Source organism: Macrosteles quadrilineatus, unplaced genomic scaffold (genome assembly GCF_028750875.1).
Source record: "Macrosteles quadrilineatus isolate MER2022 unplaced genomic scaffold, UCM_ALF_1.0 Scaffold_2__2_contigs__length_208266976, whole genome shotgun sequence".
NCBI lineage: Eukaryota > Metazoa > Arthropoda > Insecta > Hemiptera > Cicadellidae > Macrosteles > Macrosteles quadrilineatus.
Window position 1 is genome coordinate 47,535,918 of NW_026542595.1, and position 20,970 is coordinate 47,556,887.

General features: G+C 36.0%; 1 protein-coding gene and 1 long non-coding RNA gene across 2 annotated transcripts; one reads left to right on the forward strand and one right to left on the reverse strand.

Moving 5' to 3' along the window:
• Positions 1–358: 358 nt before the first annotated feature.
• LOC128987875 (uncharacterized) lies at positions 359–4,006 on the reverse strand. The gene is made up of 2 exons (XR_008490290.1): positions 3,788–4,006; positions 359–674 (listed from the first exon to the last, which is right to left on the reverse strand). It is a non-coding gene; the product is annotated as an uncharacterized LOC128987875 (long non-coding RNA).
• Positions 4,007–13,545: 9,539 nt separating this feature from the next.
• LOC128984154 (THAP domain-containing protein 2-like) lies at positions 13,546–20,131 on the forward strand. The gene is made up of 5 exons (XM_054403444.1): positions 13,546–13,734; positions 15,017–15,078; positions 15,462–15,699; positions 15,878–16,039; positions 19,871–20,131. The coding sequence occupies exons 1-5, from the start codon at positions 13,546–13,548 to the stop codon at positions 19,877–19,879; spliced, it is 660 nt and encodes a 219-aa protein (XP_054259419.1). The 3' UTR covers positions 19,880–20,131.
• Positions 20,132–20,970: the final 839 nt, after the last annotated feature.

Genomic DNA, 20,970 nt, shown 5'->3' on the forward strand with positions numbered 1-20,970 from the left:
TTGATTCACTACTAATATTCTGATAGTTCAACTAAGTTGTTCTTTATCAGCGCCAATGCGGTTTATCAGTTATGACGTGTTTTAAAATGTTATTTATGAGATGAATAAATGCATTTTAACTTATTTTCCTCTAGGGAAGAAGCATTAACTGGCATGTTAGTGGTAATTAAGACCAAGGTCTAAACTATTCTCATTACTTATTTCGTTCCTCTCAGGTAAAGTCCTGGCTAGAGATCACGGAGGTCACTAAACTACAGTAATCTCGTAAAGATTTCCCAAATTCTAACTTCGTATTCTAAATACTACTTGGTTATATGCTGAGGTTATATATGAGAAATATGAATATGATATAAACAAATAACAGTACAAATAGTTTATAAGGTCATTTTTATAAAAAATATTGTACAGATGTGATATGTTGTAATTCAATGACTGTGTTGGTGTCCGTCCACGGTTCGTAAGTATACATTGTTCTTGGAGGAAACGCGTTCCTGTAGTTTGGGAGGCGGAAAACGAATCTCCTGACGATCCTCCACCCTTCGACGACGAAGACACTGACAGCAGATCAGATATAGCCAGATCTTGATACATACGATCCCACAGGAGACTAGGAACAACGCACCGTACACCACCAGGAACAAGGTCCATTCTCTCAGCGTCGCCATCACGGCATCCTGCAACAAGCAACAGTCAAACAACTACAGAAAGAGGTACCAGGAGACCAGGAACAAGGTCCGTTCTCTCATCTTCTCCTTCACTGTATTCTGCAACAAGCAACAGTCAACTACAGACAACAGGTACTAGGAGACCAGGAACAAGGTCCGTTCTCTTAGCGTCCCCATCACGGCATCCTGCAACAAGCAACAGTCAAACAAATACAGACAACAGGTACCAGGAGACCAGGAACAAGGTCCGTTCTCTCAGCGTCCCCATCACGGCATCCTGCAACAAGCAACAGTCAAACAAATACAGACAACAGGTACCAGGAGACCAGGAACAAGGTCCGTTCTCTCAGCGTCCCCATCACGGCATCCTGCAACAAGCAACAGTCAAACAAATACAGACAACAGGTATCAGGAGACCAGGAACAAGGTCCGTTCTCTCAGCGTCGCCATCACGGCATCCTGCAACAAGCAACAGTCAAACAAATACAGACAACAGGTACCAGGAGACCAGGAACAAGGTCCGTTCTCTCATCTTCTCCTTCACTGTATTCTGCAACAAGCAACAGTCAACTACAGACAACAGGTACTAGGAGACCAGGAACAAGGTCCGTTCTCTCAGCGTCGCCATCACGGCATCCTGCAACAAGCAACAGTCAAACAAATACAGACAACAGGTACCAGGAGACCAGGAACAAGGTCCGTTCTCTCAGCGTCCCCATCACGGCATCCTGCAACAAGCAACAGTCAAACAAATACAGACAACAGGTACCAGGAGACCAGGAACAAGGTCCGTTCTCTCAGCGTCCCCATCACGGCATCCTGCAACAAGCAACAGTCAAACAAATACAGACAACAGGTATCAGGAGACCAGGAACAAGGTCCGTTCTCTCAGCGTCGCCATCACGGCATCCTGCAACAAGCAACAGTCAAACAAATACAGACAACAGGTACCAGGAGACCAGGAACAAGGTCCGTTCTCTCAGCGTCACCATCACGGCATCCTGCAACAAGCAACAGTCAAACAAATACAGACAACAGGTATCAGGAGACCAGTAACAAGGTCCGTTCTCTCAGCGTCGCCATCACGGCATCCTGCAACAAGCAACAGTCAAACAACTACAGAAAACGAAAACAGGTACCAGAAGACCAGGAACAAAGTCCGTTCTCTCATCTTCTCCCACACTGCATCCTGCATAAAGCTACAGTCAAGCATCTACAGACAACAGGTACCAGGAGGAACAAGGTCCGTTCTCTCAGCGTCGCCTCGCCATCGCTGCATTCTGCAACAGACCAGTTGTCTCTTTTGCATATAATCTACTTGTAAAAAGTAAGACGATTGATTTGATTTGACTTAGCCTAAAGTTTAACAGCTGATTGAAAGTCAACCCACTGGATTTGTATATTAATCGTTCACTGTATTTGCATTTTCCTAGGAACCATTTCATGGCCTAACTAATATGATGCAAGAACTGAATCATTCATAATTAGTGGCAAAGGAACTGAATTGGCATTGATGAGAAGATTTTATCTCAATAATTCATCGCAGAACTTAGTCCACAAACAGTGCCCCACAGAAGTGTTGAAGGAGATATGCAAGTCTATCAACGATAAGGATGGGTCTGATGAGTCCAAATATGAGTCATTGCTTTGACAATGCTTTAACTGACATCTTTACAAAGTTTAGTTGGTCATTGGATGATTATGTTATACAGTGGCTGTATGTCTTAAGATGTTCAATAAACCATACTGTATTGTTATTTATATGTCCGTCAATGGGGCATGACAATTTATTTCCCATTCATACACACTTACAACCCTTGTAACGTACACAATATTCATAGTCCCTTCAAATTCAACACTCCTTGTTCATATATATACAGTTTGTAACATCAAAGTTGTGACAGCAAAAGGTTCCTCATTTAAAACTTAATGAAGGTTTCTTAAGTAAAATCTCTCGCATTCGTTTAATGGTAATGGTTCTAATACTCTGGACATCTTGTTATTGAATTTTCTTTGTTGCTGTTAAAACTAGACCGCTTTGTACTTGGACAAAGATCGATGCGCATTATATTAACTACTAGGCCACTTTTACTTGTTATCATCTTTTTACTACGACCTTAACATACTTCTAAACTTGAATGAATATAGCAACGCCCCTTCAATGCATTGTTCTATTGAAGGTTACAGATTAGCACACGGTGGTAGCATTATCTCAAAGGTTATTTAGTACAGTATGTTTATCGCTATTACGTAACATATGGGATTAGGTTTTGCAAATGGATCGAGTTTATCTAGTAATTGATGACACTTACTAATAGTTATATTTGTGAATTGAGATATAATAATATTTGGCAAGAAGTTCGTAAAATGTTACAAAATGTACTATGCTATTCATAATATGTAGAATCGTTATATTAAGCGTATTTTATAAGATAATTACTTAGGAGAGAAATAAACTACGACTGTGGAACTCCGTCCATAAATGAAGAAGGACGTAAAATAAGTTTACTTAATCGTTCCACAATCGTAGTTTATTTTTCTCCTTTTTAATTGTTCGTTAAATATACCAACGACACACTGTAATTGTTTAAATATAGTATAACAGTATTGGATGATTACGTGCCGGAAGCGACCGTGCCAGAAGCGACCCAGCCAAAATCGTGCCAGAAGCGACCCAGCCAAAATCGTGCCAGAAGCGACCCTGGTAGTAGCGTGAGTGCCACTAGCGACCCATTGTTTGATAAAGGATTTTACAATGTTTTGTTCAAATCGGATTAACAAAAAACAAATCTTACTGAATCTATAGATGGTCGTATTTGGATTTGATACTAGTTTTACTGAATACCACCAACAATAAATTAAGTAATTTAAGCAAATTGATCAGCAATAACTAGCCGTATTTTTAAAACTATATGTGACTTATCTTTGTGAACTATATTAGTCATACACTTTTATCAAAAGTTAATGGTTATTTTACATTATTGAACTAATTGTAATATTTTCATCCTACTAAAAAAAAAATCACGTACGCCATTTTATGTTATCCGTCCAGACTTTATCCAATATAAATACGAGACATAGGATACTTAAATTATGTCATTATTTGATATATAATTTATTACCTTGTCTCGAAGATGTTGTAGTAGGAAGCCAGCGCACGAGCCGAGGAAACTAAAAATTATCAAGAGGAAAACATTTTCTAACCTAAGTTTTGAAAGTGGATCAACATGGCCGCATCTGATCAGCTGTGAACTGTGAACTTCAGTGTTACCAACACAACCAGATTCACTCAAATTATGGCTCAATGTACCCGATCTTCGACCCTCTCTGTCAATAATAAGTACAGTCGCGTCTCGTTGACGGTACAGTCGTCGCCTCTACAAATAGCTCCTTCTCAAACTGTATTCCTCCATTAGCCCTAATATCCACATAGCAAAGTAACTACCACGGTGGTATTCCTGGTAGGGCAATAGATAAAGTTGGTTGGTCCATGCACTATATATATACACATACTGGTAATTGGTATATGGTAGGACCTAGGCGTGGAAAAGTAATGTATAATGTGTGATCTAGTGTATATAAATAGTAGAATACAGTGCAACATTAACAGTGTATGTTGTCAAATCAATGTTTATGCAAAGATAGGCTATTATATACTAGTGATTTTACCATTAAGTGAAAATAGACAATTACTGTATTTATATTGCTGTAAACCCCGAAACGAGTGTTGATGCACGTTCCGTGCTGGTGACGTTTGAGTGCACTGGCGTCAGATACGAATAGCTTTCATGAACAGCTTTTTACTTAAATCGGACAGAACTAATTTTATCAAGTCTTCAGGTGATCCCATGGGAGTATTTTTTAGAGAAATGCTTATGCTGAAGTTTTAATATTACTTGAAGAAATATTTAGTAGGGCCTATAGTACAAAGCAAACAGATCATAATCCTTACCTACATTAATTATTGTTTTTTACTCGATTCTTCCTTAAGAAATGGCACCGGATTAGTCACAAAACATTCTTTAACTAGGCAAGTAAATACGTATACGCTTCTCAACACTTGAAGATACTACGACTACGCTGGTGCAGCGTTTCCCATTCCGTTCAATGCTTGGATTTAACATAACCTAAAAACGTTATGTAATGTTATAAAACGTTATAGTGTGTTTGAAAGACTAAATTATTTATATGCTTTACAATAACTGTAGGAAAATACTTCGCACACTAGTTACACAAATAACTATTGTTGTAAACCATAAAATATTATGTCTATATCCTAAACTCTTATATGAGCAATGTTTGTTTGTATGATTGCTTGCTTGCTCGCACAAAGATCTTGATGACGGCTTCGACGATTTCCTAAAAACTATACCGAGCCATGTCCTGGTCACCCTGTACTATTATATTGTTTTGAGCAAGGCTCAGTGCCCCGGTACTATTATATACAGTAGTTCAAGCTGTGACATTGACATTATTTACAACGAACTATGTCTACAGTTGACGCAAACTCAAGATAAATTAGACATGGACTGACTTAGCCACAAATCATAGATTCCATGTGTGCCGGCAGTGGACAGCGATACCTGTTAACATTACTTGTTACTGTTACACTGATCAAATAAAGTAAACAACAAGATCAGTGTCAGCCACCATCGACAAACATGTTGTCAACCGAGCAGTCATACAGAGACCACTGGCAAGGGAGTTCTCAACAGTCGTTACAATGGTGGAATTCAAATTGATGACGAGCTAGTTGACAAATATACACATTATTGTTTTTCTCTGAGGCATACAATTACATAGATTTCCTGTTATCAACATATTAATTCAGTTATATGGCAAGCTGGTTTATATGTACACGGTTTACGTACATAAAGTTACGTAAAATATTACGTACACGGTTTACTTTGAATAATTTAGATGATTAGTGATATCCAATAGAAGTCAATCAATTATATCAATTATTTAAGATGGAGACGCCACTATGTGCGTATTTTAACCCAAATATGAGTGAAGGATGAGTGTAGGATGAGTGGCACGATCTTGTAGTCTTGTTAGTGACTAAGGCCATAACAAAATCATCAATTTTTACACGATCTCTAGACACAGCTGTTAATTAATAGCCCATACAGCTAATGGCAACTAAGGGTCCTACAGTTCATAGTGGAATCCGAACCACATTTTAACCTTGGTATTAACGAATTATTCTAACTATCAGATAGTCATACTGTGAACACTGAATAGATGGGCAGCTCAGTGGTTAAAGTGCTCCCTAGAAGGTCGCTGGTTCGATCTTGTGAAAAGTCAGTACCTCTTTGATGGTCGAAACTGGTCCCAGCTGTCCTTTATAATTGGTCTTTAAATAAATGGTCTGTACTAAATAAACAGCTGACCTTACCAACAAAGCTAAACAGATCATCTCACTCTATTCTACCCTCTTCGTGCATCCATACTCCAGCTTAAAATACGCACCTCAGAGTAAGAAGCTATCTCAATGAATCGAATCAAAACTTCCAACTACGTTTATTTCTTAACATTGCCAGATAAATTATATTTAGAGCTAGGTGACTGATGTACGTAGATATAATGTTGCACAGTTCTCAAGTTGTTCTCAAGTACCTATACTCGAGTCCATTGACCCCTGCACAGCTATTAGCCGTACTCCGCTGTCCGCAGGGAAGTCTTATACATAGTACAGTAGTTGTTTATATCGTTGGTCTTTGGAGACTGGAGGAAGGAAGGACACAGTTGCACCAGTCCATGGCCGCGCCTCCTACACACGCCTAACCGGTTCCAAGAGGAGAAATTTACCATAAACCCAAAATAAACACACAACCAAGCTTGTTTTGAAGAGGACGTATTTTTAAAGTACCCAGCTGTTCCCGATCAGTAGGCTTTAAATAATTGATCATGGCTAATGAAACACAGCTGGTCTTAAGTCAATGGGTTTGGACCGCTTTCCCTTAAAAGTGTTTGACTTCATTACAAAAATGCCGCTGGCGTACATACGAGCAAAAAAAAAAAAAAATCTACACAGATCATCTCACTCCATTCTACACCCATCCTTCACACAATTGGGTTAAAACACTCACCAAGGTGGCGTCCCCATCTCAATTGATAATAATGATAATGATAAAGTTACAGACCTGACCAAGTTTAAAATAAACCTATTTCCACAGAGAAAAGAAATCCGAGGTATTACTCTGTGGCTGTTTACCAGTCCAATTTCCTTCATTGTTCTACTGGTCTCTCTACTGGTCGAGAAAAATGATTAACTGCTTTAATTTGGAGACTTTTATGTCATATACAGTTTATTTCTTACGTTTATGTAGTATTGCTTCCTTCATGTTTTATAAATAAGATATCAGCTTTTACCTATAGCAATTGTAAGAAACTATACGGAGACCTTTGGCGTAGGTTATAAAGTTGCGGTGTTGCTGATATAAACTTTACAAAGATTATACACGCAAATAACAGGTCAGCACTTACCACAATAGTTGACTGTGTAGAGAAATAGTCAAATAGATGTCCCATTTCTATGTTAAATTTGTAGCCATTTTTAGAATGAATATAACGCGGTTGAATTAAGCAAACGCTATACACCTGTAGAGGTGTATAGTCAATGCTATTACTGATGTCTATTGGAAACCAGACTTTTGACGAATCTCAAGCGAAAATATAACATTGGAATAACGCAAACTATAGCATCTTTAATGTTACATAAATGATCGTGATCAAGTATTAAAAATTAAGAATTAAAATTAATAGTAGACTCTTTGGACGGTTCATTAGACTATAATTGATTTGGCTACATCTAATCCATTCCATATACTGTTGATGTCCAGTATAGTATACAGCAAATCAATCCTACACATCTGTTGCAACCCGTTCAATGGTAGGGGTCTAATGGTTTTATGTTATTTTTGTCGACAACTAACGCGATCTATACATGTTATTGTTCTAAGTATATCTACGTCATAGACAGTATCTTGACATTATCTGGTGTGTTAAGCTTTTATTAATGACCGGTCATTGCATCAGCCAACGGTCCGGGCTTGGGGCGCCGCTAATCATCTGTTCAACAATCAACAAAGCTCAACCAATCAGCTGACGACCCCTTGTTGACACGCCCAGGTGTTTGTTATTTTAACGTTAATGGTGAGGGGATTTCCAGATACCTAATTTGATGTTATGTTTTGATACTATACGATTAATAGACATTCAAAACAATAAGTGTGTCCATAGTCAGAGAAAAAGAGGATATGACCTTAAAAAATTGCAAGAAAACGTTTTATGGTTTTTATTTGGTAGTGTTGGGTCTGCAGAGTGACATACTAAAAGTTGCTAAAAATCGGTCGACAGGAAACCACCTAAAATCACTATTTAAAATGGCGGCGTTACCCATCATTGGCCAAATTTGAAAGAAATATACCACATGCATTATTTTATTCAATTTTTTTAGACATTGACTTGGGACGACCACAGATGTTTATTGGGTGGTTACTACTTTATTTCGATAGGGAACTCATTTTTGGCCGCCATCTTGGACCCACCATATTAGATATAAATAAAAAAAATCAAATGTAGGCCTAATGATAACGTTGTGACACATCATTATAAACTAGATTTTCACGCAAATTTCAATGCCGAAATCCATTTTTAAAATTATGTTTACGTTTTGAAGATATATTCAAATGAAAATTCTCCCCCATACATTTCTTATGGATGTTTCGTACTTTCGTAGATTTTTTAAGACAATTTTTCTTATATCTCCAGTTCTTATCAACGCTTGCAGTTCAGTCTAGCCTTTAAATATTCTGTAATGTAAGGGGCTTTCATTTGGCCTATTGATCATTCAAATCGAACGAGTTAGAGACGAGCTATGATCCCCAAACCAATATTAAATTTAACTTTTTTGAAATCTTTTTTTATTAAAGGATTTGTATCTCACGTTGTTAAATACGTCACAAAGTTCTTTGTGGTCTCAAATTACTCATTTATTGTTTTGCTTTAATTAATAAAATCTGGCAAATTTAAAATTAGCAGAGTGCCTTAATTTAACATAAAATTATTTTTATTTTGAAATTTGTCTTTAGTTAAATGGTATTATGTCACCAATTATAAATAACTCCCAAAACTCATAATGGTGTTAAATAATTCCTCAAAGTATTGACTTTTATTTTAGCTAAAGATTACTTATGGATTGTTTTTTATAATTGGGTATATATGTCTTAAACCAAAGACAAACTTCTAAATAAAAATAATGTAATGTTAAATGAAGGTCCACGAGTCACTTTAGATTAGTCAGATTTTATATAGTGATTAATAAAATTAAAGCCAAACATTTACTAAGTAATTCAAAATCAGAAAGAACTTGGTGACGTATTAACAACTCGAGATAAAAATCTTTTAATAATAAAAGATTTCTAAAAAGTTAAATTTAATATTGTTTTGGAGATTGTAGCTCGTCGCTAACTAGTTCGATTTGAATGATCAATAGGTAAAATAAAAGCCCCTTACATTACAGAATATTTAAAGGCTAGACTGAACTGCAAGCGTTGATAAGAGCTGGAGATATAAGACAAATTATCTTTAAAAATGTTCAAAGTACGAAACGTCCATTAGAAACGTATGGGGGAGAGTTTTCGTTTGAATATACTGTATATTCAAAACGTAGACAGATATTTAAAAACGAATACAGAACATATATTTCGGCATTGAAATCGGCGTGAAAATCTATTTATAAAGATGTGTCACAACGTTATCATTACATTTAATTTTTTTTATTAATATCCAATATGGCGGATCCAATATGGTGGTCCAAAATGAGTTCCCTATCAAAATGAAGTACTATTTACCCCATAAACATCCGTGGTCGTCCCAAGTCAATATCTCAGAAAATTTTGAAAAAAATATGCATGTGGTATATTTTTTTCAAATTTGTCCTATGTTGGGAAAAGACACCATTTTAAATCGTGATCTTAGGAGGTTTCCTGTGGACCGATGTTTGGAAAATTTTAGTATGTCACTCTGCAGACCCAACACTACAAAATAAAACCATAAAATGTTTTCTTGCAATTTTTTTAACGTTCCCTGTGTCAGTTTTTTTAGTTTGCTTGGACTACCAGAGAATTGTTTGATAGACCAATACGACTACATCCATCCTCAACAATGTCATAGTAGCCTACTTAAAACGCTTAGTAAATTAGTCATACTAAAATTTTTAAATTTTTAAAAATTATGATTAATTTATCATATTAAATTTAGTTAAAGAAATTAGGTCTTAAGCTCCACTATAAATGTATTGAATACCAATACTTTTCGATGTATCAAAAATAATATTATTAATTTTTCTAAAATGTGAAACGAATGATTTCTGTATTAATTTTGTAACGGTATTCTTAAATTGATTTTAAATAATATTTAACTCCGAAATAATTCTATTTTGGTGAAGTGTGATATACTTGGTTGATCAGAATGCCTTTTACTCTGTGTTTGGTCGGATACCGATGATTTGCGACCTATCGCTCATCGTGAATTCTGGTACTTAGAAATAATCCTCATGCACGACAGCAAAAATACAAAAATATGCACAGTTATTTTCGTCTCTAGTTGACAAGACTTTGGATTTTATTGATATTAAATCCACAAACAAAAAATATACGGCTATATTTATCAAAATTAGGCTCAAAGAGCAGCCTGTGGGCCCGCCCATCTGCGTCACCGGGGCTGCGTGCTGATAAGGTGATATCTGGACTGATAAGACACTAGGTGATGTCACAAGGTCACTCGGCAGAACACACCCTCCTCACTCCCCAGCCGTCGTCTGCCGAGACAAACAACAGCCCAACAGGGAGGACCATCTCAAAGTGCAACTTTGTAACGCAAAGCTAGGAAACGTAAACAATTTTTTAGAGTTACTGTATTGAAGGCTATGACCTTTGTTTGTTTGTTACAAGTTGTGGAATAGTCTGTGTACAGTCAATGATTGAATATAGTTTTTACAGCGCTAATAATACATGCATAAGTAATGCTGCATGGTGGCAGTATGGGAAATTAACAGCTGTGTCTAGGAATAAGTCGGCCTTTTGTCACTAACAAGACTACAAGATCGCGCCACTCACCCTACACTCATTCATACTTGGCTTAAAATACCTACTTTGTATGGTCGCCATTTCATTGAAAAGTATTAAAGTATTAAGTAATAAATACATTAAAAAGTATTCATTCATACATTATTCATTTCCAGAATTATTTGACCGTAGATAAAGGTTCAAATAATTATGTAAAAAAATAATTCTCTCCTGAAAGGTGCTGCAGTGTTGTATTTTCCTTGATATTGCGTCATAAAAATTAAAAACAAATTAGAGGATGAATAAGAGCACATACAAAATATAACGTATGGCCGATCGGTATTCATTGTTTGATATTGTTTTTATTATACATTATGAGAATTCCCATTTATACGTGTACAATTCACATAATGCAACTCACACTTTACCACCTAACCTACGTAACTAGTGGAAATTTCCATTCGTAAACTGCAATACTACAATTCGTTAGTAAGATTCCACTTGAGTTTCAGAGAACCATTTACGTGCTTATACAGCAAGGCTGATAATGCCAGTGCATGTTCGCTCTTTGCGTCTGTATCTGCAGATGATGTAACTGCTGCCACCATTTGTATCATATATTTTGGATCTGCTTTTCTAAAGGTTAGTTAGTTTCATTATATATTTTTATGTGGTTCATTAAGGTATTTACCCTTGAAACACGTTATGCTTGTGTACCAATCAATTTAAATGACAACGTAATACTTGTCCAGGAGAAAAGGTCACTACTTGTCACAATCACAGCCCCCTCTTTAAATGCAATTTTGCTCAAACCAACTTCGTAACTAACCCGTATGAGCGATAACACACTCTTTACAGCAAAACTCTTGACATTTCCCTCCAGTTTTATTCAACGAAAAATAGAATTGTACTTAACTGAACAATTTTTTGCCATTCAACTCTTTTGGAACACTTACATATACACTCGAGTTAGAAGGTAATTCTCAAACAATTCCCTAACAATCTCTTATTGGGATTTATCTACTTTCTGAGACTAGTGTAGCTGTGTACTTGTTTAGTGTTATCGTTGGAGCGGTTGCCCAACGATTCCTTTACAAAGGAAATTATACTTGTCTTATCGCTTTTAATCAATAGACAGAAGTTCTAGTAACATGAGCGATCAGCCACGGGTCAGGTATTATCATGTAGCCACAAACCATCGGCGATTTGCGGGATTTGAACCTGAGACATTGTTAATCACTGGACCAGCCACGCACCATTCAAGGCAAGAATAAGTTGTATCATATTTACGTTATGGAATCGTGGGATTGTAGGTTTACAGTTGATGACATACATGTTTTCACCGTAACAAACACAGCGATTGGCGGCATTGGCGCCTTGTGGCTTGTTTCGAGTGTAATCCAAGATAAGCAAGTAATTGGACTGACTCACTCCCAATTGGGCTGTAATTGACGTTTCGGCGCACCACCCTCTTCACCTTAATTGGATCATTTACTACCGCATTCAATGTTCATGGTCATATACATTCCCAAGAGTTACATAAGAAATCCCAGAGTTACGAAAAACATCCACTCAAATTTTGTTTTCCCAAGAAAAGTCAACTTTGCTTAAGAAATTGATGAACTTCTCAAGCTATTTTAAGATCATATGTATTGTTGCTTATATCTTGAGATTTACAAATAACACAAGAAAACCTGAAGAAGAAAGAGAAAAGGGGTCTTTAAACAGCAGTGAAATTGAGAAGTCTACAAAAACAATTGTCAAACTTATCCAGGAAGAATGTTTTCAGGATGAAATAAAGCAACTGAAAAAACATGGACATGTCAAAAACAAGAGTAAACTGAAAAATCTATTCCCATTTTTGGACGAGGAGGGTCTCTTGCGAGTTGGAGGCAGATTGGCAAATGCAAATATACCGTTTGACATGAAACATCAATTGTTATTGCCAGGAAAGCATCATTTTTCAAAACTTCTGATTAGAAATGAACATATCAGACATCTACATGCTGGCACTCAATTGGTTCAGAATGTAATACGACAAAAATATTGGATTATTAACATCAAGAATGAAATAAAGTCAGTTATTCGGAGTTGTACAACATGTATCAGGTACAAATCGTCAACAGCTTCCAATATAATGGGTAATTTACCAATCTCCAGAGTCAATGTTGGAAGAGCCTTTAGTAAAACAGGAATAGACTTTGCCGGTCCTATTACTACAAAAAGGATGGGAGGAAGAGTAAAAGTATTCTTAAAGAGTTATGTTGCACTATTTGTTTGTTTGATTACCAAAGCTGTCCACATTGAATTAGTTTCCGATTTAACTTCAGATGCCTTTTTGAGCGCTTTCAAAAGATTTGTTGGTCGAAGAGGATTTCCTAACGACATGTATTCTGACAACGCAACCAATTTTAAAGGTGCCTATAACCAACTACACCGTGAAATTGTCAAGTTCGATTCAATTTCGAGATTTTCTCAAGAACGAAGTATCAACTGGCACTTCATTTTTTCCATCATCACCACACTTTGGTGGATTGTGGGAGTCAGCAATTAAATCTATGAAGATTCACCTAACTCGAGTAATGGGCGATCAAGTGTTAAACTTCGAAGAACTCTCCACTTTACTGGTTGAAATCAAAGCTTGCCTTAATTCAAGACCATTATCCCCTATGTCTAATGACCCAAGAGACTTAAATGTTATTACACCTGGGCATTTTCTTATTTTTGCTCCTTTAACCTCAGTTCCTAACCGAGATTTGACTGGTGATAAAATTAATCACGTAAAAAGATGGACACTTGTAACACAAATGAATCAACATTTCTGGAAGAGGTGGTCTCTAGAATATTTAAATAACTTACAACAAAGAAGCAAATGGACGGAGGTAACAAAGAATTTAAAGGTCGGAGATCTAGTCATCATCAAGGAAGAAAATATTCCTCCATGTAAGTGGCACACTGCCAGAGTAGAAGAAGTACATCCAGGAACTGATGGAATAGTACGTGTGGTCACCTTAAAAACGACAAGTGGAATAATCAAACGATCCATCTCAAAACTGATTGTCATTCCAACGGACTGATCTTGAGATACAGGGTATCTCAAGGGGCGGAGAATGGTTAGACTTTACCATAATTTCTTTATTTAAGTCATATGTTTTCTAATTATTAAAATGTTAGCGTTTACTTTCAAAAATGTAAATAAATATTGAGTTGAGTGAGTAAATGAATGAGAAAACCATGTCCACTTTTCTGAGTAAATATCTATAATTTCTTTAGATTGGTCAAGTCCACCACAATTTATTATGTCATCATAGATCTACACTCATGTCGCACCCAAAATTTGACATTCTTGGATTCTATCTAGTACTTGAAAACCTCAAAGTTCTATTTTATTAGAAGAAAAAACACCAGCGACAATTTGTGGTATTTTAATAACATTTGAAAATCTGATCTTGTTTCAGATGTCTACCTTTTAGTTAATTAATATTAGACATCTATAGTCTAATTCTAATTTTTGGAATTGAATAAAGTTTTAAAACCAACAGGCATCGTAGTAGGGTGCGTATTTCTGCTGTATTAGTTTCAGCCTACATCGTGGTCTCGTAACTTGGCTCCTTAGGAAAATGTCTTTGATAAGCAAATATAATATAATATAATTTCATAGTAACATTATGATTGAGGCACGAATTTGATATTTTGGAAATTCATATTTATTTTGAAATTAGAATTTAGTTATATTGTGCCTATTAGCCATAATGTATTATATTAATTATTCCAATCTACTATGAACAACGAAAACTACCAAACCCATAGATAGTTCTTTATAAAGCTTTCTCTGTTATGAGAAACGTTTTCAGACTTTATGACGTTTTTAAACGATTTATAGCATAGAAGAACTGGATTGCGGATTGCTTAGCTGCAGTAATATGGATAAATAACTTATCTGCATTTACAACAACACATGAACAACAAAAACAACAAGGTAGGACTATAATGGGTAGGCCTACTACCCACTGTGGCCGTGACCTTGACAACAGCTGGGATGAGGCCATAGATCTATAATAACAACACTGGATCGCTGACTGAGGTGGCGGAGTAGCGGCTAGAGCGGTCCGGTGGCGATAGTGCTCCCCCCACCACTGTAAGGGGTTTCCCGCCATCGGCAGCGCTTCACGTACACGTGTGTCAGGTGCCAATATGTTGATGGCTCGTCTCTGTTTGTGTATTTACCATCATTTTGGAGCCAGTTGTATGTTTCTATTATGTTGAAATATGGTACAGTTCTGTGCAGCATTTGGTTGTAGTAATCAATTTTCAAAAGGCTGCAGCTTATCGTTTCACAGGTAAGAAAAACTAAACGTTCCGTAGTCTTTAACTTACTTTGCTGTAATATAAAACTAATAGTATTAGGGTTATGTAAATACACTTAGCTAATAAGCCAATAATTTTTTGCATACTTACTGTCCAGTATTAGGCTTAGCCCTTTAAATTATAAGTTTTAGTGTAGGTCGATTTAAACTGTTTAATCGTTAACCAGTACCAACGTAGTTGATTTGAGACTTTATATACCTGTAATTAAACTGTATAAAATCCCAGCAGATCCCCTGTTGGTGAATTATAAACTAGCAAACTAATTAATTGCCATTCATTTGCTTAAACAAATTAATTACTTCATTATGACAATAAAGGTTTTATATATAGTACTATAATTGGACATTTTTTCCAGATTTCCGAAAAATCCTGACCTGAGAAGGAGATGGGCATTAGCTACAAAAAGAAAAGAGTTTACGCCAAACAACACCACCGTACTTTGCTCTAAACATTTTCAAGAAAGTGACTACGAAGTAGGAGGGATTGTTAAAAGATTAAAACCAAATTCAGTTCCTTCTGTGTTCGAGTTCCCCCCAAATTTGCACCTTCAATCAAGTGCACCAAAACACAGAAGAACTTTATTTCGAGCTGAGGTTAGTACCTACCACAAACTAAAACTAATAAACCTATTCTTAGTGTAGACTTGCTTTAAATTAACAAGTCTTAAACATATAAAATAATATACGCTGAAATTGTATTTTTTTCTACAGTTTAAAATTAACTCATTTGGTTTGCAGAGTAATACCTTTTGACGGAATTGATTTTTTACAGGTCTCAAGGAAAACATCAAATACAAATACCGACATCAACGACAACAATGACATACATAACGAGAATAATACACTTACTTCCTTTACCGAAGCACAGAATAAACGAAATACAACAAATGAAACTCCAACAGACTGCTCATCCACCACCAAAAATAAGAAACAGGTAATTGTAATTATTAATTAATTATAATGTATCTATTGACTTCTACTTACATCAAATCTTGTTGTTCCCGGTAAAAAAAGGAAGGTTTATCCGATGTCTGAACGAGAGAATATCTTTTTTCATTATACAGGGTGGTCATTAAATAATGTCACAAACGTCATGGCCCAATAGTAATCATCAATTTGAACAACAAATGTCCGCCTGCCGCTAGCCGCCATTTTGTATTTTTTTACAATTTATATTGGGATTATTCAAGCTACGGAAACCAAAGTTTGGACATTCATTTGTTTCTGTCAAGAGGCCATTACAAACAAATTATAATGTAATTACCTAACAAAATGGTGACCGTTTAAAATCTTTAAACAAATATGGCTGATTTTATGACACTAAATTACCATATAACTAACTCTTCATTTACAAGTTTGTACTTTGTTCAGGCACATACCATTAGTAATTACTAATTTCATTCGTGTTTAGGTTTCATCACCGACGAAAATTCTTCTCAGAAGAAAAGTTAAAATCCTTCAACAGAAGCTGAAACGTCGGGATAAAAAAATACGGACAATGAATGACATGATCACAATATTTAAAAAAAAACTTAACGCGCCAGAAAAGCTAATAAATCTGTTAGAGGATAATTTTAGTGGATTTCCATTAGAACTTATTGTATCAACTCTGAACAACAATGAATTAAGTAGAACCAAAAAACATTACACAGAAAAAATGAAAGAGTTTGCCTTAACCCTGTATTTTTACTCGCCGAAGGCTTTTAAGTATCTAAAGAATATAGGGTTTTGTCTTCCAAATCCTTCAACAATTAGGACCTGGTTATCCAAATTTAACTGTTGTCCAGGGTTATTGGGAGAGGTGTTTGATTATTTGAAAACAAACGTTTCAAATAATCCTAGCCTAAGAAATGTAAGTTTGGTTTTTGATTGTATTAGTTTAAGAAAACAAGTAATATTTGATCATAATGCAGGGAAAAACTTTGGATATGTTGATTTCGGAAACGTAAACATCGAAAATCAGGAGGAATTAGCTACAGAAGCGCTTGTATTCCAAATTGTCTCCCTCCAGAAATCGTTTAAATGTGTTGTAGCATATTTTTGTATCAACTCAATAGACAGTAGTGTTTTATCTCAGTTAATAAAAACTGTTATTTTGAAGCTTAAAGAAGTTGGTGTTACAGTACACAATCTAACGTGTGATGGTCCCTCAAATAATATTAGTGCTCTTAGAAAGCTTGGCTGTGATCTTCCTGAGAAACCCTGGTTTATTTTGCCTACTATGTCCGAAAAAATCTATGTAAGCTTAGATGCTTGCCACATGCTCAAGCTGTGTAGGAACGCCTTAGCAGACATGGGTGAGATTCAGTCTTCAGACGGGATAGTTAGTTTTAAATATATATCCTTGTTAAATGATGTGCAGAAACAAGAAGGTTACACATTTTGTAACAAGCTTACTGATAAACACATTCAATTCAAAAACAGAAAAATGAGTGTGAAAACCGCAGCACAAACGTTGAGCTCGGGAGTTGCAGACGCCATAGAGTTTCTCTGTTCTAAAGATTCTCGATTTTCAGGTAGTGAAGCAACAATTAAGTTTATAAGAACTATCGATAAACTTTTTGATATTTTAAACACCAGGGACCCATATGGGAAAAACTTTAAAGAGCCAATAAAGTCCTCAAATAAATCTTCAAAAGAGAAGTTTTTGCAAGAGGCAAAGATTTTTCTCTCTAATCTGAAAATAAATGGTGTTCCTATTCTAAAACACCCAAGGAAAACGTTTGTGCTGGGGTTTATAACCGACATTAACACTGTAATGGCCCTAACCACGATACTACTTGAAAATGAAGGTTTTAAGTACTTGTTGACATATAAGTTGTCCCAAGATCATTTGGAACTGTTTTTTTCTTGCATTAGAGCTATGGGAGGACGAAATAACAACCCTAATGTGTTACAGTTTAAATGGGCCTTAAGAAAACTAATGTTTAGGAACAGCGTTCGAAGCAGTGACGGCTCAAACTGCATTGAGTTTGATCCGCACGTTCAAGCGTCTGTTTTAAGTAACACAAATGCAAATAACACAGTAATGTTTCACCCCACACTGTAAATAAAACATGTGATTGGAGTTTCTTCCATTTGTTTTGATTTTCTGTTTATATTTCGTTGTTATTTCGTCACCAGCATGGCAATGCATAAGATCCATGTAATTTTTTTCAAATTTTTAAACTCATTTTTTGTGCTTATCTTTGAGCCTATTTAAATTTATAAAGGGATTCTGCACAACTACAGGAAAATAGCATTCTAACGGTATGCGTAGATTTTCCCTACGATGCACACGAGCTGAGAAAAAAGGTTTTAAAGAAACATGCTTGCCTATTAATATATAGATTGGATAAAGTAAGACAGAGGACGGAATAAACAGATGACTATAAGGGGCTAGCGAGCGTTCAGCCGTGAAAGACCGATTTTTGACCGTGAGTGCAGTTCCATATGGCTTAGGCGGGCTACCCTTCCAACCCTTGTAAATTCCTTTGACCATGAGTGCAGTTCGACCACTGGACATTACTCGTACTTTATTTAATACACGTTTTAGTGTCTGTCCCAATAAATACAACAATAAAAAACCTAACCTAACCTAACCTTTACAAAAGAAGCTTCGTTATAATAAGAAAAAAACCTATCATGTTATCGTAAATACTATGCTAGAATTTTCTGTGCACATATATATGTGTATTTTTTACAATGTCAGTAGTAAGTTTATTTTTTGACGTTTAGATTAATTTAATCAAAACTTTTCAATATATTTCAACTAATTTAATAAGTTTTAATCAATTCAATCATGGTGTTGCACAATGTGATATAGGCTAATTAAAAACTGACCGTGAGTGCAGTTCCAGTACCTCCAGAAAGGCTCAAAGTGACCGTGAGTGCAGTTCCGTAGTTGGATTAGGACCAGGGACTGACCGTGAGTGCAGTTCCAGCCCTCCCGCCTGAAGATATAGGTTCTGGTGGAGTATTTGTAAAACAAAAAAAGGAGTGTAGAATAAGGGCGCTACGCTCGCTCCATTTAATAATTACGACGATATCCTACTAAGGTTATGCAGTTGACTTACATATAACCAAAGAACAATTATACAACGTTGTAACTGTGACCTAAATGTAATTGTAAGTTTTGAAGTCCTCAGTTTATACCACCTTAACTGTAGCCGCGTGAGACAGCCAGTAATCAATTTGTCGAGGACAAATGAATCGCTATTTGGATTTACATTTAGGGATGGAAAGTTAAATGGAAATGTCTAACATTTATCACTCGACTTCTAATGTACATTGTATTAAAATGTGACCTCGCGGTAGATACGGCTCCTTTCGTTACCCCACATCACACATTGCCTTGTTTCACATCTATTCTTGGTAAAGATATCTTGACCTTACATTTGTGTCATGTGACCATTACGATAGGCAGCCGTGATCAGTCTGGTCAACTTAGTCTGTATACAAATGTAATTTCTCCCTTCATGACCAAAAACTTTACTAATTAGTAATTAAATATCAGTTGTGTACAGCTGTCAAAGACAATTAGTTAGCGTTATTGAACGAGTAGTTGAATAACTACAGTACTTCAAAATACCATAAAAATAGAAAGCATTTTATAATGATATAATTTAATAGATTTAGGATTGTTTGTACCTCACAGTTATACTGTACTAATAAACTGCTTGTGTCGTAGTAAAAGGTGTAATACTGAGCTCAAGCACATATACCATCTAATACTTTTTTACAACATGAAATTAATAATAAGCCTCATTTTCGAAACTGTTTCCAGCTATTTTAACCTTCAAATTCGATGCAAAGGAGCCTTGGACCGTCCGCCGTGTAAGGCCTTCGACTGAAGCTTCCGCTGCCTGGTCAGCCTTTCGCTGCTTCGCTCAGATGCAGATGTAGAAGATACACTACTGCTGGAGGGATTATCATTATTGATAAACTACTACTATGCTGTTGTTCATGGTGGTACAGCAATCAGCAATTTGTTAATTTAGAATGAAATGGTTTATATTACCTGTCCGTCAGTGATCCTATTGTTGTCGTAGGCGACCGGTTTCAGGATTAAAATCCCATCATCAGGCTATTAAAAAATGTCATGTCACTCAAATCGAGGTCATCGGTAAACACAAAAACACACACATACAACACGAAACACGAAAATACGGATTAACATTGCTACTGGCCAGTACAGGACACTATGACGGGGCACGGGTAGTTGCGTGGTCATGAACTACACCGTATTTCTGCAAGTTTATTTCGTTTTTCATTTTAATGTCCCCAGAGGCCAAAAACACCAATCGTTCAAATGTGTATAAATGTATATATATATATTTTCGTACGAATATAAAATTCTTATTTGGGAATTTTTAATTTAATTTTTTTTAATTTTCTCCTTTACTAATAACGGTACAAAAAAACTTTGGTATACTAAATGATTTATTTTTTAAGCACTTGAAAAAAGTCTAAAGATAAATTGAGAAATTTTGTGTTTTGAGGGCCAAAAATGAGAAAACCAATTTTTACTCCCATAAAACCCCCCGTAAATCCCGTTCCCGTGGTCCGATCATGTTGGTTCGCGAACTCATTCAAGATTATTCCGCATTACACCTTTAAACCAAATTTCATCAAAATTGGACAAAATTACTCAAGTTATCGTGTTCACGGACATATACATCTATATAAATTTGAACGAATTGTGTTTTTGCCCTCTGGGGACATCAATATGAAAAAGTAAATCGGTCCCGGACCTAGGTCTTACCGTGCCACCTACGGTAATCGCTACTTCCCTATAGGGTAATTCGCTAAAAAACAAAAATAACTTGTTATTCCCTAGGGACAAAAAGAGTTAGACCCGCAACATACGTATTAAAAACGGCTGTT

Coding starts and splice junctions, on each gene's coding strand:
- LOC128984154 (XM_054403444.1), top strand. CDS start 13,546: ATGAATCAACATTTCTGGAAGAGGTGGTCTCTAGAATATTTAAATAAC. Junction 13,735..15,016: donor ATCCAGGAACTGATGGAATA/GTACGTGTGGTC, acceptor AATATGGTACAG/TTCTGTGCAGCATTTGGTTG. Junction 15,079..15,461: donor TGCAGCTTATCGTTTCACAG/GTAAGAAAAACT, acceptor CATTTTTTCCAG/ATTTCCGAAAAATCCTGACC.